Consider the following 14,795-nt stretch of genomic DNA (forward strand, 5'->3'; position numbering starts at 1 on the left):
AATGGTGTAGGTATAGTGTGCAAGAAATCTATTCAGGCGTTTGAGCGTATGGTACAGAGAGCCGCAATCAGATAAACCTCTGGACGACTTGACACCCAACTGACGAGCAATCGTACAAGGAGATAGCCCTCATTAGAGAGCAGGCTTGCTTCGTTCCGGCTCTAGGCATCTTTTCAACGAATATGTAGCCATTCCGTCGTGGTGGGAACCGACAACCTAGTGATATTGATACTTTATTTGAGCTGAGTCCAGAGCTTGGGAGCGGCGCAGGCGGTCGCACAGTGGGCAAGGTGGAAGACTAGATAAGTTGTTGGTTAGTATCTGGTGTAGTAGGTGGGATATTCGGGGTCCTCGGGTCCCATGACGCAGTCTGGGTTGGTAGACATACATTCTTCGACGCAGTCCTCCTTAGCGCCACCCTCACTCTCCTGCTGTTGAACGCGCTCAACGCACTCATCGAAGTGGTGCTTGGCGGGGGCACACTGGGGAGAGTTCTTGCACTCTGTTAATGCGTTAGTATGTATTGCGGGTTATATCGCGCCCAAGTCTGAAGCGATTGTGAAATCACCCGTGACGTTCCGGACACAAGATTGGCGTGAGGAATTGACGAACCTTCCTCGAGTGTCTCCTTAGGGTCAACGAGCTCCTCCTCGTCCTCCTCGTCCTCGTCCTCCTCTTCCTCGTCCTCAGCCTCTTCCTCGGGCTCGTCCTTGGGCTCGGTCTCCTCCTGTTCTTTGTCAGCATTTTATCACCTACTACGCAAGGCATTATATGCGCTCTCGACGAAGTCCCGTTGTAGTCAATCAATGGGAAGGTCGATGACACATAATGCCTTGCTGTGAAAAATCCCGTACCTGGGGTTCCTCAGCAGGGGCCTCAGCCTCAACAACGCTCCATGGCGTCACAGCCTCGACAATATCGGTGAAGGCGTCCCAGATACCCATTGCGACAGGCGGAAGAATTCACAATGGCGAGTGGTGGTTTCGATTGAGGTGTCGTTCGTCGATTAATCGTAAAGATCGGAAGGTCACGGCAAGCACTCGGCAGACCACTGAAATTGAAAACCAAGGCATTTTGATTGGTTAGGCTTTGTCATCATGGATCACGTGATATGTTCCTGATCCATCTTGCCGAGCCGCAAAACCTGTATGATTTGGTTGAATGGAGTTTGTCTACAGATTCTCGAATATTCATTAAAAGGTTGTCACGTTCTATTCTCAGACCCAAAAGCGGCTGGGAAGTTAATATTTCGCAATATAGGTCTAGCAAATCCCTTGAAACATGAAAACCCGAGAGAAAAACAAGAGATAGTATAATGAGTTCATGAATGCAGTGCTCAAATCTTGGTATCTGTAACACAACCACAGCCATTGGTGTGGTCCAACGCGGCCGTTAATCATCATTTTCGTATGCTCCCCTATCGATTTCACCCCGAATGTGGTCCTCCAATCGAATATTCAACTGCTGCGCCTGAGCCTCGTCATAATCTGGTGGTGGTTCGTCCGGTGCTCTCCTACTAGCGGCGCTCTCTGAGCGATTAGGGCGTACATCTGCCGAATTTGTAGTAGGTGCTGGCTGGGCAGAAGGAGCTTCATATGCTGGAAGAGGCTCATCGGGGACATCAGCACCGGGGCCCATCTCCCGGCGCATCTCTTGATACTGGTAAAGTCGCTCCCGGAGCCTTATGTAGGCTTCGTTGAAATCCATCATGCCCCCATCTGAAAATGTGAACTTGACCTCAAGCCGAGGAATATCTGGAGGAATGCCACCACCGGATACAGGAATACAATCTGATTTCCACACCCATCCCCACCACATGGATGATGAGGTGGTGGAATCTTGAAACTTCAGGATCGGAGCACTGAACGATTCAAATTTTGGTTCTTGAGTAGGTTTTAAAGGAAGATAAACGATCTGAAGCGTCAGTAGAGCATCTCGAGATAGATTCAATATCGACTTACTCTCTTGTTGGTCAGGAAAAGGGTGCCTTTATCACTCTTCCGTTGAAACGAGGCACATCGTGCTCTCAGCTCCTGGGGCACAGACAGGTCGCATGAGATTCTCGATTCGAGCTTCATCAAGATGCGTTCATTGCCAAGCTTGACGAAGCCGCCCTGATTGAGCATAACCCAGCTATCGGCATTGTCAGGATCGACGGGCCGCGAAGGAGGACGGCTTGTAATAAGATAGTCATGAGGATTGTCCATTATAGGGCGGGGTCCATGACTCCATGGGCCGAAGGTGGCGGGGCAGTCAACGGACGGACTGAGCCGTGGCCGCCGTGACCGGAGGGTACGGGGCGGAGAAGACGGCAGAGGGAGACGGGAAGGTGACGGAGGCCAGAAACGGAGACGGAGAGAGAGGGACGGTAATGCAAAGATGGGTATGGTATGGGCACAAGACAGGACAAGATACCACGGGAGGGACAATCTCTGAAGACTCGGTGCAGGACTAAAGCAGTGACCAAGAGGGCAAGGCTAAGGTTGACAAGACGGGACGGGAAGGATGGAAAGCTCAGAGAAAGAGATTCAAGAAAGAGGTTCGCGAAAGAGGCTTACTTTATCGACATTGTCTCGTACAGGGTTCAAGCGACCCTAGCTCGTGGGCAAATGGCTCCAGGCTCCGTACCGGCAGGTTCAGGACGTGCAGGCAACTTTAGTAGCTCCGAGATCTTGGAGCGGGTGGCTCTGGGCTGCGGCCGGGTTGGCCTTTGGCCTTGTCTTGCCTTGGGTCCTTTGGGGCCTGGTGGTGCTGTAGTGGGGGGTGGGTCGTTTTGGAGTCTGTTCCGTTTTGCGAGCGAGGGAGCGGACGAGCGACTTTGTGCTAAGGCCTAAGGGTATCCGTAGGTACAGTAGAGGAGGAGAAAGCCAAAGCTCCAAGCCAGCCGAGGATGATTGTCAGGGTCGTCGAATAGGATCAAGATGACCCGAGGCCAAGGGACAGGATCGACTAGGGGACGAGACAAGAGATGCTGCAGCGGTAGGAGATCCCAAGCTAAGGAAGCAAGCGACCAAGCCAAGCCTAGGAATGGATAAGGATAGGTATAGTACTGTAACGAGGCGAAGAAACAGGCAGAGACAGGCAGAGGAGGCACAGGGACAGCCCGAACAAAAGCTTGACTGAACTGAGCTGCTAGGCTGACCTGACGCTGGCTGACTGACTGGCTGGCTGGCTGTAGGTATGACCGTCTGACAGACTTGGCAGAGCAGTTCCAGAGAGTGCAGAACAGAACGAGACAGAACAGGTGGCTGGTGGCTGGAAGTGGTGCCGTAATGAGGTGGGGGAGGCGGCGATTTGATCGAATTTGCGGGCGAAGATAGATTTGATTTGTGGACGTTGGGTCAAGGTCACAGGCAAAGAGAACGATGTGATTGATGTGTGATGCGTGATGGTGTGATATTGGAGGAAGAATGAAGACCGATGGACAAAGCAAATAAGGCTAGTCCTGAAGCTGTGAGGTACTCTACTACAGGGCAATGCCAAAGACGGGCAGGTTCGGTGGTGGATGAGGTCGGGTGTGATTCGTGAAGGAATTGCTAACCCAGGGCCAAAGTTTCAGTGGATTGGATTAGGTTGGACTTGGAGATGCGAGAGTTGGGCGCTGCGGCTCGTTTTTTCTTGGGCCGAGCCGCGCGGATGATCTGGTCCAAGAACTGCCTGTTCACGTTAATTAGGTGAGCTGAGGTTACCTTGGAGCTATCCTCTAGGTGACATTCAGAGACGGTGATTGGCCAAGCGACATCGCAATGTATCGACTTCCCATGTCCCATGGCTGGGTCTGTTAAGGTTGAAACAATCCACCACGTGCTTCTCATTGAACTGATGCTTCCCTTGTTGTATCAGAGTTGACAATCACCAGAACAAACTACTAACCTACCAGTCTACCACTGCCCTGGGAAACATCCTGGCACGGGCAGCCTCTAACAAACATAACGTCCGTCCGTCCCGTCTCAACCACCAAACGCCTTTTTCTGTAACGTCATGTTCCATCTAATTTTCCTTTCTTCTCATGGATGGACCCCTGACGTTGAGCTTCTCTGACCCCTGCTGAGAAAGTTGTGTCCGCCGCAACCCTGAACAAGTCAATTCTCAGGATCGTCTTCCCCCCTCCCATATCGTTGTCCTCCACTATTATCAGCTATCACTATCAGCCAAGATCTGGCAGCTCAAGTCGATCATCTGGTGTCTCCTCTCAATCAATGCCAAGCTAGGTTACGGGCAGGGTTATATGCTGTGCCCCGTTCACAAATAGAGCATCCCATGCTTTTCAGGTCGTCCTTTTACCACGAGTAACCAAAATCTAAATCCATACCTAGGTAGAGAACAATTCCCTCCATGTGGGATGTCACAACGTCAGTTCCATCACCCGACATGCTCGCCCCGTTAGCGAGTACTAGGTAGCAACAACTGGGACCCATCTCTGCCCGGCCCCAGAACAGCATCCACCAAGCCAACATCATCCCAGCCGTGTCAATCTAACGAGACGGCTGACGGTGATTGATGTGGAGGCGCATGGCTCCTCGCCCAATTCGACATGATCAAATGTCCCCGCCACGAATCATGATGATGATAATGGGGAGGGGCATCGAGTGTTCCCCTCACACGCCAGGTATAGCCATGATGGTATGCATCTTTTAGCTGCATTTCTCAGCAGTTGGTGCACTCATTCGTGGTCGTTCTACTTTATAGGGCAGGGATAGTTTGGTTCAAATCACTCATGAACCCCCCTCGTTGCAGATGTCAACACCAATTAACGGTCTGGATCTGTTTCGAGGATCTTATGTGGAGGACATGGCCAGCACATATACTCTTCTTCATGCCAAAGAAAGGCTCAGCAGCGCAACTAACAAGGCTTCCCCCCAATGAGTCTCTATTATCCGGTTCCGCTTCATAGATTATCCTACGCAGTAAGCCAGAAGCAGTCATTAACAGCTGATCTTAGCATAAGGAGATGTCTCATTGCTCATGTGTGTCTGTACTGTTGTCTGAACGAGCAGTCTGAACCCAGTTGAGCAAAGCTCTCATCGCCTTCAACCCAGCCTTGAAGCACATGTCACAAGTTGACCGGACCCTTGGAATGTCCGTGTGTCTGGGGTTGAGTTGATAGAACGGACGGGTTGAGCTGTCTAGCCCAAGCACCTTTAGCTAGCGTAGCATCTACTTTTGACAGCATCTATTCCATGTGGTAACAGGAATGGATGAGTCCGCTGTAACGCATAGAATCGCGGCTTGTCACGTTAGGAAATTGCAAGCCGCTCTTTATTTCTTTTCGGCCGGTTGCCACGTTAGTCGTATATCGCTGTTTTGTTCTTGTATCATCAGAATTTCCGTTGATGTCTGGTGAACCCCACCTAATGCTCACCATAGGGACCAGCTTCATACCAAAAATCTACTCTGCAACACCAGCCTCTCTGAAACATTAATCATGCCTCGCCATGACTCGTTGCCCGAAGGAAGCCGGTCGTCTACCGCGGCGATAAAGAATATGTATCTAGGCGTAGGCCATGCTTGGACACCATCTTGATCTTGGCCCTTGCTCATAAGACACGTCACATTTGGGTACCCTGAGTCCTCGTCACTGACTGATTGATACCAGGACGGGAACTGATAGTCATTTTTGCGTCATGTACCAACAAACGAAAGAGAGAGAAAAAACCTTCCTGCGAATAGTCCAGAAGAGGATCCGAAAGAGAGAAGAGTAAACAAGAGACGTCATGCCAGGGTTGCTCCGCTTGAGCTCCTAATCTATCTCTGTCGCTAGCTCACAGTTGCAGTCGCAAATAAAACGCCAGTTCCTCGTCAACTTTGAATTTCCGTCCAGGGCCAGATCCTTCGAGTTGAATGATTGGCCTCGGCCAAGCTCTCCCTGGCCATCCCCCACCTAGTTCGTGCATCCAAAGCATGTGCTGGTAATGCTTCTGATTGGACTGTACGTCCCGGTTGATGGGAGGCTCCGGAGTCATGGAGCTCCAAGTTCCACTACGACCTGAACTTCCTGCGATTACCGGCAAGTTCTAACCCGGGGGCTATAACGCACTTACAACGTCAAAGAGGCTTTTAATCTTCGAAACTGCAACTATTTGATAGTCCTTGCTCACCGACTCGCCGTATTCGCTAACATCGTGTTGCCCTTGGACGCTATCAGCATGAGTTACCACGCCGAGGACTTGGTAAAGCTGCAGCAGTATTCCGCTTGTGATATCTCGGACGCACTCCTCAAGTTAAAGGTTCCCGGCGCCGGCTTTGTTGCCGATCTGAACCTATACAGCTCTCCTGAAGGTGATGCAACATCGGTTACCGTTGCTCCAGTTTCAACAGTTCTCTTCGCCGCAAAGGGACAGAATGTCCCAGAAATACAAAAGAACATCCCTGAGGGAACCCATTGGGCCGATCTGACAGAACCAGGAACCATTGTGGTTCTCAAGCAGCCCGATGGTCAAAAGAATGCTGTTTGTGGTGGGATCATGGCGGTTCGCATGAAAGTGTGCCAAGCCAAGGGCATTGTTGTAGCTGGGCGAGCCAGAGATATAGCGGAACTAAAGAGTACTTCCTTACCAGTGAGTGCCATTTACCCTGCTCTTGGAACAAGCTGAACTCGGAGGTACAATGCAGATTTGGGCTCGAGGGCTGTCCACCGTTGGGGTCGGTGGAGGGAGCGTGCCCTGGGCGATCCAGGTACCTCTCGACATTGATGGAACCCTCGTCTCTCCTGGCGACCTTGCATTTAGCGATCCAATCAACGGGGTGGTGGTCATTCCTCAGAACAAGGTTTCTGAGGTCCTCGAATTGCTGCCCAAGCTGACAGCCGCTGATGAAAAGGTCAAGGACGATGTGCTCAAAGGTGCAACGGTTTTTGAGTCCTTCAAGCTTCATCGAAGCAATCTTTGAACAGCATCCGTCATAGGGGATAAAGAATACAATACTACTACCTTGGACCAAAAGTTTTCATGACAACAAGGGCACAGCATACGGTGGCTGGCTGGTCCTGAGCGTCACATAGGCTGTACATCACGGGACCACGTGAGATCTACAAGGAGTTTGTGTCAAGTAACCCGAAGCACGGATGAATGGGTCAACAATACAGTTTTTTGTGTCATCAGTTCATTAACATGCCATCATCAAAGTAGGATCTCTACCATGACTTCCAAACAACCAACAATCAACCATAGCTCCAGACCAACAAGGAAATACATGCAAGAAACAAATGCTGGCACTCCAAGATTTGCCATTTCATCACAGCCACATGTCCTTCTCCTTACTCGGAGTGGATGCCTTATCCAACCCAAAATCGAGCTTCGGCATCTCAAGCTTTGGCGCCGCCTCGACCGGTTTCTTCTGACCACCTCCAGTTTTCTTTGGTGAAGCCCGAGCGTCAGGGGGCGGCCCGTATCGCACATCCTTGACATCCCAGCCATCCTCGGCCGCCGCTCCGACCCATGTCCGAAGCCCGTCATGCACGCTTCCATAGAACTTCTCTTTGCAGAGTCGTAGACTACCACCAAGGCATCGCTCCCATCCCGAAATTCGGAATTGTGCGCGGAGAGTGTTGCGCTCCTCTTGTGTCGGTGTGCAGGCCAAAATGGCGTTCATGAGATCGAGATGAGAAGCCAGGTAGTTGGTCGCATCCCATTCGACTCCGCCCACATATGGTGCTGCTGGGACCGGGGGGCGCTCTTGAGGGAAATGTCGAAGCATGTAACTGTACGGACCGGGGGCAGGGTCACACGTCGAGGGGCGGTCCGAAGGAAGGGATACAACGTTGACGTTGTGAAGGAAGATCCAGAACACTTCCTTAGTGACGCTAACAACCTCCTTGCTCCAAACGCGGTATGGCCTTTCTTGTCTCATCTCTAGGACAAATGGCAATGGGCGCTGATCTTCCTTTGGCTCGGGGTCTCTGAGGTGTGCGAGAATGCTCTGGGCTCTTGTGACCCGTTCGGCTGGTGCAGCAGACTCAATATACGTGAACAAGACAGATGTTATGATGTTACGAGTGGTGAACTCGCTGGGACCCTTCTTCTCTGGGTCGAAAAGCATGTGTAGGAGCTTGGGAAATAGATCGCTCTGGATCGTGTGAAGATATTGCATGGCGCGAGCTGTCGTCGACAGTGCCTTTAGACAGAGAAGATTCTCGTGCAGCAGTGCATCTTCATGTTCCTCCCTATCAATTGTTAGTCACGTTTGTAGAACACACCTTGAATCTGACTTACCTCCATTCAACCTCCATGATGCGGTTGAGCAGACCTACAATCTCCTTCATGCCGCCTTGCTGAATGAAGTCCTCGATCCATGCCACTGTCTCGTTCCTGAGAAGCAGTCGTAGCTTGTGAACTTTGCCGACCTCGACAAGTTCTGGTTTTTGAACCTTTCTAAGATAGGCCACGTAATCGCCTGGGCCTTGGTTGAGCTTAATCTTGGAAAGAATTCCAGAGTTGGATACGGAGCCGCTGGATCCAGGAGGCCCTTCGCTGACCACGCTGTCGGTGGACTTGCTTCTGAAATGACGACCCAATGTCCCTTCGCCCTTTGACTTTTTGATGGGAGAGCCTGGCTCCTTTGGTTCCTTTCTTCCTCGTGAGAGAGTAAAACTCTTGCCTCGCGATCGCTTCTGTTTCTCCTCATTTTGCATACCGGCTTCCATGACCAAGCCGCTGTTGGCGCTGTCTGTTGAGCATGATCTCTCTGTCCGAGAAGCCTGTGATTCCGCCCAATCCTGGCGGATAAACTCCATCTTGATAGTGTTGCTCAGGTTCCTCATCTTGTATCTCTGGTTCTCTGGAATGTTCCGTCGGTCCAACATGGCTTCAAGGTGCTTGTCAATATCCTTGGGGTCAAGCACGGCCTCAGTCGGCTCAGGCACAACTGACGTTGACTTGGATCGGCTGTGGTTGAATGTAGTAAAGACGCTCAAGACCTTACCTCGACCGCTCTTACTCTTGGCTTCAGTCGAGTCTTTTGATCCCTTTCGGGAATCATTAGAAGTGCGTGCCTTGGTTGGTGAGGGGGGTGGTTCCATTCTTCCCAGCATGGGATGGTATGATTTCGGTCGCTCCTTGACGGCGACTCGACTGCCATTATAAAGATCCTGAGCACTTGGTGCCCGTGCTTCGTCCATACTACGGCGTGTGCTTTGGGCTGGTTCAATGTTCGGTCGAGAGGCAAACTGAGAATAAATGGGTGTCGGTGCAGGGTCCGCTACAGGTTCTTCGGCAGTTCTGTTTTCTTTGTCCTTGGATGAATTGACATTGTCGTCGGATCCGAACCTGCCCAAGTTTCGCAGCGTCTTGGGCTTGAGCAGACCAGCCAGGTTAGTTGTTGACTTTGGCCGTTTCGGTTTAGTGGGAGAGGGATCGCGAGATTTCGAGCCTTTGGCTTCTTTGCCGGGTGCTGTTATGATGGTGAAGTTGCCAAAGCTGCTCTTGGTCGGGGACTGTGATCGGCCTCTGTCCTGTCGCCGTGAGAAGCGTCCGGAGGACTCTTGCTGGTTGTATTGTAGTTCTGCCAGTGCCCCTGGGTTGGAGTAGTTCTCAAAGACCATGATCTTGGGCTGTATAGGAGAGACAGGACCATCGAAGGGGGCCTGGAATGAATGGGTATCGGTGGAAGCTTGACGACGATGCATGAAGCCCTCGAGGATGGAGGACTTGGGCCGTGGTCGTCGACCGGCGTCGAAGCTATTTACGTCGTTTGAATTCATGGTGTCGAGCCACAATATCCGTGGTTATATGAGAGCTGCTAAGTAGCTTTCGTCACAACGATATCTGTAGAAATGAAGATTTAAAAAGAACCTGGTGATGAACAAAACTAAGTCTCACGCCAACTGATGAGAATAAGAAGCCAACTAAGACTGCGAATTGGGCTACGCCATTGCAGAAAGAATAAAAGTAAGGTAAAGTTGAGAAGACAAGCTGGAGCTGGAGCTGGAGCTGGAACTGGAGCTAGCAACAAAGTAGGTCGCTTAGGTAGCCAGAGCCAAGGCACTATTTGACAAGCCGTTGACTGTTTATTGGGAAACGGCCGTTGACCGGGTGACGGGGCCCTATCTTATCGCACCAGTGATGGCAGACGATGATGATGCACGATGGCAGAATAGGTCGTACAAGGCTATATTTGCTTGCTTGTAGTAATAATAACAATGATCGGGCAACTGTTTTCTTTTGTTTTTCGCTCCTCCAAGCGTGGGAGCTGGAAAGGCGATTCGTGGTCGAGTGATGCTATCGCTTACAGCGTTAATTAGCCAAGCAGCAATTTCATTAGTTCACAGGCTTCACAGGCTGAAAGATCCATATTCAATAAGTACCTCCTACAAATCAATTTAAATTAAAGTGAATACTCGGTTCTCATTTCGCTCCAATGCTACGTATACACTTTACTGAACATACATGTGTCGGTTGGTGTATTCTCTTATCACACTCATATCATGAGTACTCTTGAGGCCAAGGGTCGCCATGACTGCTGAAAACATCAGCTGGGGACATCCTTGTTTGTTGTTTAGCTTGTATGAATCGCCGGGCTACACAAGCAGCCATAACATCTTTCTCACGTTCGTATTAAAGCCATGGTCATGAGCAAGGGTATGTCATCATGACCTCCTCTCAATGGTTGCTCAATGGTATTTTTAGTTAAAAAGGGAACATCGTTTCACATAATAATATCCAAATGTTTAATAGCACGAGAAGAAGGCCGTTAGTGGCTTTGTGCCGGGATCAACATCGGGGAAGTCAATGCGGGGTACGGAGAAATCTAGATGCAATTGGACCAGCTTAACAAAATTCCATTCATATGTAGGTTCAACATGCCCCGAAAATAGTCAATAGACCGTTTAATCAAATAGAGATTATTTTGAAGACAGATTGAGATCAATTGCGTCTCATGATGCACAGCAAGTCAGATGGATCTCGTACCATGAGAGCCCTGTCATCATGAGTCTGGGCTGTTGATACAATCCAGGTGTCATGATGAGCGTCTAACAGGTTATATCATTTCAAGGGTTTTCACTAGTGACTAAATAAATTTCAAAATGCTCATGTTAACAAAAGCCAACTGCCCACTCATTATCATCGGTCCAATACCGAAATCATATCCGTCAACATCTGCCGCCGTAGACTACCGAGGCCGGCCCCCGTCCCCGGACTTAGACCCACGGCCACCTACTAACCAACCGTAACTGTATTGAGCATGCATCATAGGTACCTAGGTAAGGTACCCAGTAGGTAGCTCAGTTCCGCGTGGTCCTCCACTATGCCCGTTAGGATAAATGTTTAAGCCTGTCTCTCCCCTCCATCATCCATCATAACGACTCAAATCCTTTTCTACATGTGCTTTCTCCTCCAACAATAATCTCAGCCCTGCTTCATTGATCGTTGACTGGGTTCTGCTGTGGATTCTAGCTTCGGCTTATATGCGATCTACACTCATCTCAAAGCTCCGAGCAATACCTATCGCTGCCAAAATGCCTGTTCATCATCTTATGGTTGGTACCTGGACTCCTCCAGGTGCCATCTTCACTTTCGCCTTCGATGATGAAGCTCTCACACTTAAGCTTGTGAAAAAGACCGAGATTCCCAAGGATGAGCCAATCTCATGGATGACATTTAGTGTAAGCTCATCTATGACTCTGCAAGATGTTAACTCACAATGTAGCCCAGCATGATCGCAAAGCTATTTACGGTGCTGCTATGAAGAAGTGGTCCAGCTTCGCCGTCGAATCGCCAACTTCGATAACTCACCAGGTCTCTCACCCAATGGAGCACGATCGTAAGTCACTTCTAACCAGTTCGTATACTGGAAACTAACCTCAACAGCCAATGCTTCTCTTGCCACCACAAACACCCGTGCCATCTTCCTTCTCGCAGCGAACAAGCCTCCTTATGCCGTTTACTGCAATCCTTTCTACGATCACGCTGGCCACGGTGCTGTCTTCACCACCGATTCCACTACAAAGGCTCTTAAGGAAAATGTCCAAAACTACCCTTACCAGCCTAATACGGGTATTCACGGGATGGTCTTTGATCCTGAGGAGGAATATCTTTATTCTGCCGACCTTCGTGCTAACAAGATCTGGACACATCGCCGTGTTAGCAAAGACGATCCTTCTCTTGAGCTGGTCGGTTCTGTTGATTGTCCTGATGCTCGAGACCACCCTCGCTGGGTGGCCATGCATCCTACTGGAAACTACCTCTACGCTCTTATGGAGAAGGGCAACCGAATCTGCGAGTACCTCATCGATCCCACAACTCGTCTGCCCGTTTACACTCATAAGCACTACCCTCTGATCCCTCCAGGTATCCCCGATAGGTGGACACAGTACCGCGCTGATGTCTGCGTGCTTTCGTCCTCGGGCAAATATCTCTTTGCCTCGTCCCGTGCCAACTCCTTCGACCTGACAGGTTATGTGGCCGCCTTCAAGCTCTCGGATACCGGCGCCATTGAGCGCCAGATCTGCCTGAATCCTACACCTACGAGTGGTGGACATAGCAATGCGGTTGCACCTTGCCCTTGGACAGATGAGTGGGTAGCGATCACGGATGATCAAGAAGGTTGGCTGGAGATCTACCGCTGGCAGGATGAGCACCTCGCCCGTGTGGCAAGGGTTAGAACACCAGAGCCTGGCTTTGGCATGAACGCCATCTGGTATGACTGAGAGCACATCAGTATGGATGAATAGAAGAAGGATCAAGTTACAATGAGACAAAATTTGACGTCAAAAAGTATTATAGTTGCCATGGTTTGGCTGCTGTCATCAATGCTGCAGAGGTGTATTAACTAAACCCTACCTGGTGTGCCCAACAGTAAAGGCCCTGGTTTAGATTTGCCACTCCTAAGAAACGATTCCATCAAACCCTATTCTTCATACCACTCAACATACCCCTAATGCCGACCATTTGTTTTACGGCTGTGGTCATCTTCGTCGTCGTCGATAGCTTCTTCGTGATCCTCAGCTAACAACGGTGTTCGTTCATGCCCCTGAGTCCGCCCCTGCGATTGTCCGTGAGTACTCGTGAAACCTATGTGGGATGCAGCGCGCGGCTGGGCAGGTCTTGAGCCATCATTGGGGGGCGTATGGGTCGCACCGAGGCCTTGTTTGATTTTGAAGAGGCTGCGGGTATTGCTGCGGGGGTTCGCAGCTCGGTTAGCAGGTCCAAGACGAAGTTGAGACCTCATTTCATCTAGACTAGCCTTCACAACAACTGGGGTGCCTTCTATGCCACCATCAGAGGTCCGGCGCTTCATGTGAATAGCAGTCTTGGCAGCATTGTGGAATCCTCCTTCATAATTGCTGTGGAAAGAAGCAGTCTCGACATTGGGAGGGTATTCCTCGGCGTGTTCTTCAACATCGACCAAAATAGAGTCGCCCGGGGCCTTCTTAGTGGCCATTGCGGCGGCGGCAGCGGCAGTTGCGTGAATTCGGCGGGCTCGGGGTGCAGGAGTAAGACGTCGGATAGCCTTGTGTACATCGACATAGACATCGGATTCGTCAACAATTTCCCTGTTTGGTCAGTAATGCTCCTCATATGCGAGATTGTCTACTTACTCTCCAATCAATTCCTCAATCACGTCTTCAAGAGTAACGACACCTAGGGCACCATGGTCCGAGCCGGGAAATTCTGATACCAGTACCATGTGCGATTTACCCTCCTGGAAGAAGTTGATGATGTCCAGACAGCTGGTTTCAGGGCGAGTTTCGACAATTGCTCCGAGAGGCACATCGCGGACGGGAATTCTATCTTCAGGATCATAGGTGATGAGTGTCTTGACCAGAAGCATGCCAACAAAGTCCAAGTGATTCCCAGAACGATAAATAGGAATTCGCGAGTACCCGGAGGATAGAATATCATCCATGGTCTTTTCGTCGAGGATGTGGTCTTCGGCAAGCGTATAAACATCGGAGATGGGCGTCATAACTTCAGCAACGGGCTTGTCCTTCAAGTCCAAAACGGCTGTGATAATCGTAACCTCATCCTGGTTCAAACGCTCGGAAATCTCACCCAAAGACTTGTGGAGGGTGACTAGCGTCTTGAGTCCGCTCTTCTTGTACAAGGTACCATGATCCTCGCCCAGAATCCAGTCGAGAAGCTTCGCAATTGGCCAAGAAACCGGAGCGGTCAGATACATGAGAAGAAGAACTGGGGTAGACATGTATCCGCCGATAGGAAGACCATATCGAACACAGATGGACTGGGGAACAATTTCACCAAAAATAACTGTTGCGGTTAGCAAAGCTTACCAGAGTTATCATGTCTGACATACCGATGAGAACAGTACTGCCAACGACAGCGGCAACACCTCCTCCAAGAGTTCGGTCCAATACAACGGGAAGGGACTCGTTGACAATGACATTGGATAGCAGCAGCGTGACCAGAACCCAATGCTTTCCTCGTTTTAACAATTTCAGCACACGTTTCGCATTCTTAGACTGTGATTCCGCGGGATCGCCCGATAAAACCTGGAGATAAATGCTGTCTTGTCCCATCAAACTGGGTAGGTCAGCATGCGTCGCGCATCGCCAAGAGGGAGGGGGACTTGCGCAATTGTCAATCCAGCAAAAGCACCACCAAGAAGCACCAGAACCATTGAGGCAACAGCGAGGACCCAGAGGCTGGGACCGCCCTCTTCGCCAGCGTCATGGTGGCCCTTGGTGTCAACCGGAAAGGCAGAGACAGCCGTCAAACTGGCACCAAAGACTCGGCCCATGCCAATGACAGCCGGGCGTATTGAGCCCATATTGTATCGTGCAGCGTTCGCCATTGTGACGGGATGTGTATACCGTATATCGAGTGTGTGGGTATATGAGT

At 50.5% G+C, this 14,795-nt stretch overlaps 6 protein-coding genes across 6 annotated transcripts; 2 read left to right on the top strand and 4 right to left on the bottom strand.

Moving 5' to 3' along the window:
- Positions 1-233: 233 nt before the first annotated feature.
- On the bottom strand, positions 234-944 carry FMAN_03025 (uncharacterized protein; the record flags this gene model as incomplete). The annotated part of the gene is made up of 4 exons (XM_041831791.1): positions 234-298; positions 389-502; positions 613-727; positions 855-944. 4 exons carry the CDS (start codon positions 942-944, stop codon positions 234-236), a joined length of 384 nt encoding a protein of 127 aa, XP_041682319.1.
- A 448-nt stretch (positions 945-1,392) lies between these two features.
- Positions 1,393-2,207, bottom strand: FMAN_03026 (uncharacterized protein; the record flags this gene model as incomplete). The annotated part of the gene is made up of 2 exons (XM_041831792.1): positions 1,393-1,914; positions 1,962-2,207. 2 exons carry the CDS (start codon positions 2,205-2,207, stop codon positions 1,393-1,395), a joined length of 768 nt encoding a protein of 255 aa, XP_041682320.1.
- A 3,939-nt stretch (positions 2,208-6,146) lies between these two features.
- FMAN_03027 (uncharacterized protein) lies at positions 6,147-6,888 on the top strand (the record flags this gene model as incomplete). Its single annotated transcript, XM_041831793.1, has 2 exons — positions 6,147-6,557; positions 6,613-6,888. 2 exons carry the CDS (start codon positions 6,147-6,149, stop codon positions 6,886-6,888), a joined length of 687 nt encoding a protein of 228 aa, XP_041682321.1.
- Positions 6,889-7,233: 345 nt separating this feature from the next.
- FMAN_03028 (uncharacterized protein) lies at positions 7,234-9,697 on the bottom strand (the record flags this gene model as incomplete). Its single annotated transcript, XM_041831794.1, has 2 exons — positions 7,234-8,161; positions 8,211-9,697. 2 exons carry the CDS (start codon positions 9,695-9,697, stop codon positions 7,234-7,236), a joined length of 2,415 nt encoding a protein of 804 aa, XP_041682322.1.
- Positions 9,698-11,452: 1,755 nt separating this feature from the next.
- Positions 11,453-12,643, top strand: FMAN_03029 (putative carboxy-cis,cis-muconate cyclase; the record flags this gene model as incomplete). The annotated part of the gene is made up of 3 exons (XM_041831795.1): positions 11,453-11,599; positions 11,649-11,757; positions 11,805-12,643. 3 exons carry the CDS (start codon positions 11,453-11,455, stop codon positions 12,641-12,643), a joined length of 1,095 nt encoding a protein of 364 aa, XP_041682323.1.
- A 227-nt stretch (positions 12,644-12,870) lies between these two features.
- On the bottom strand, positions 12,871-14,748 carry FMAN_03030 (related to membrane protein, contains two CBS domains; the record flags this gene model as incomplete). Its single annotated transcript, XM_041831796.1, has 4 exons — positions 12,871-13,489; positions 13,535-14,204; positions 14,251-14,410; positions 14,479-14,748. The coding sequence occupies 4 exons, from the start codon at positions 14,746-14,748 to the stop codon at positions 12,871-12,873; spliced, it is 1,719 nt and encodes a 572-aa protein (XP_041682324.1).
- Between the last annotated feature and the right edge of the window lie 47 nt (positions 14,749-14,795).

Source organism: Fusarium mangiferae (assembly GCF_900044065.1).
Source record: "Fusarium mangiferae strain MRC7560 genome assembly, contig: FMAN_scaffold006, whole genome shotgun sequence".
Taxonomy (NCBI): Eukaryota; Fungi; Ascomycota; class Sordariomycetes; order Hypocreales; family Nectriaceae; genus Fusarium; species Fusarium mangiferae.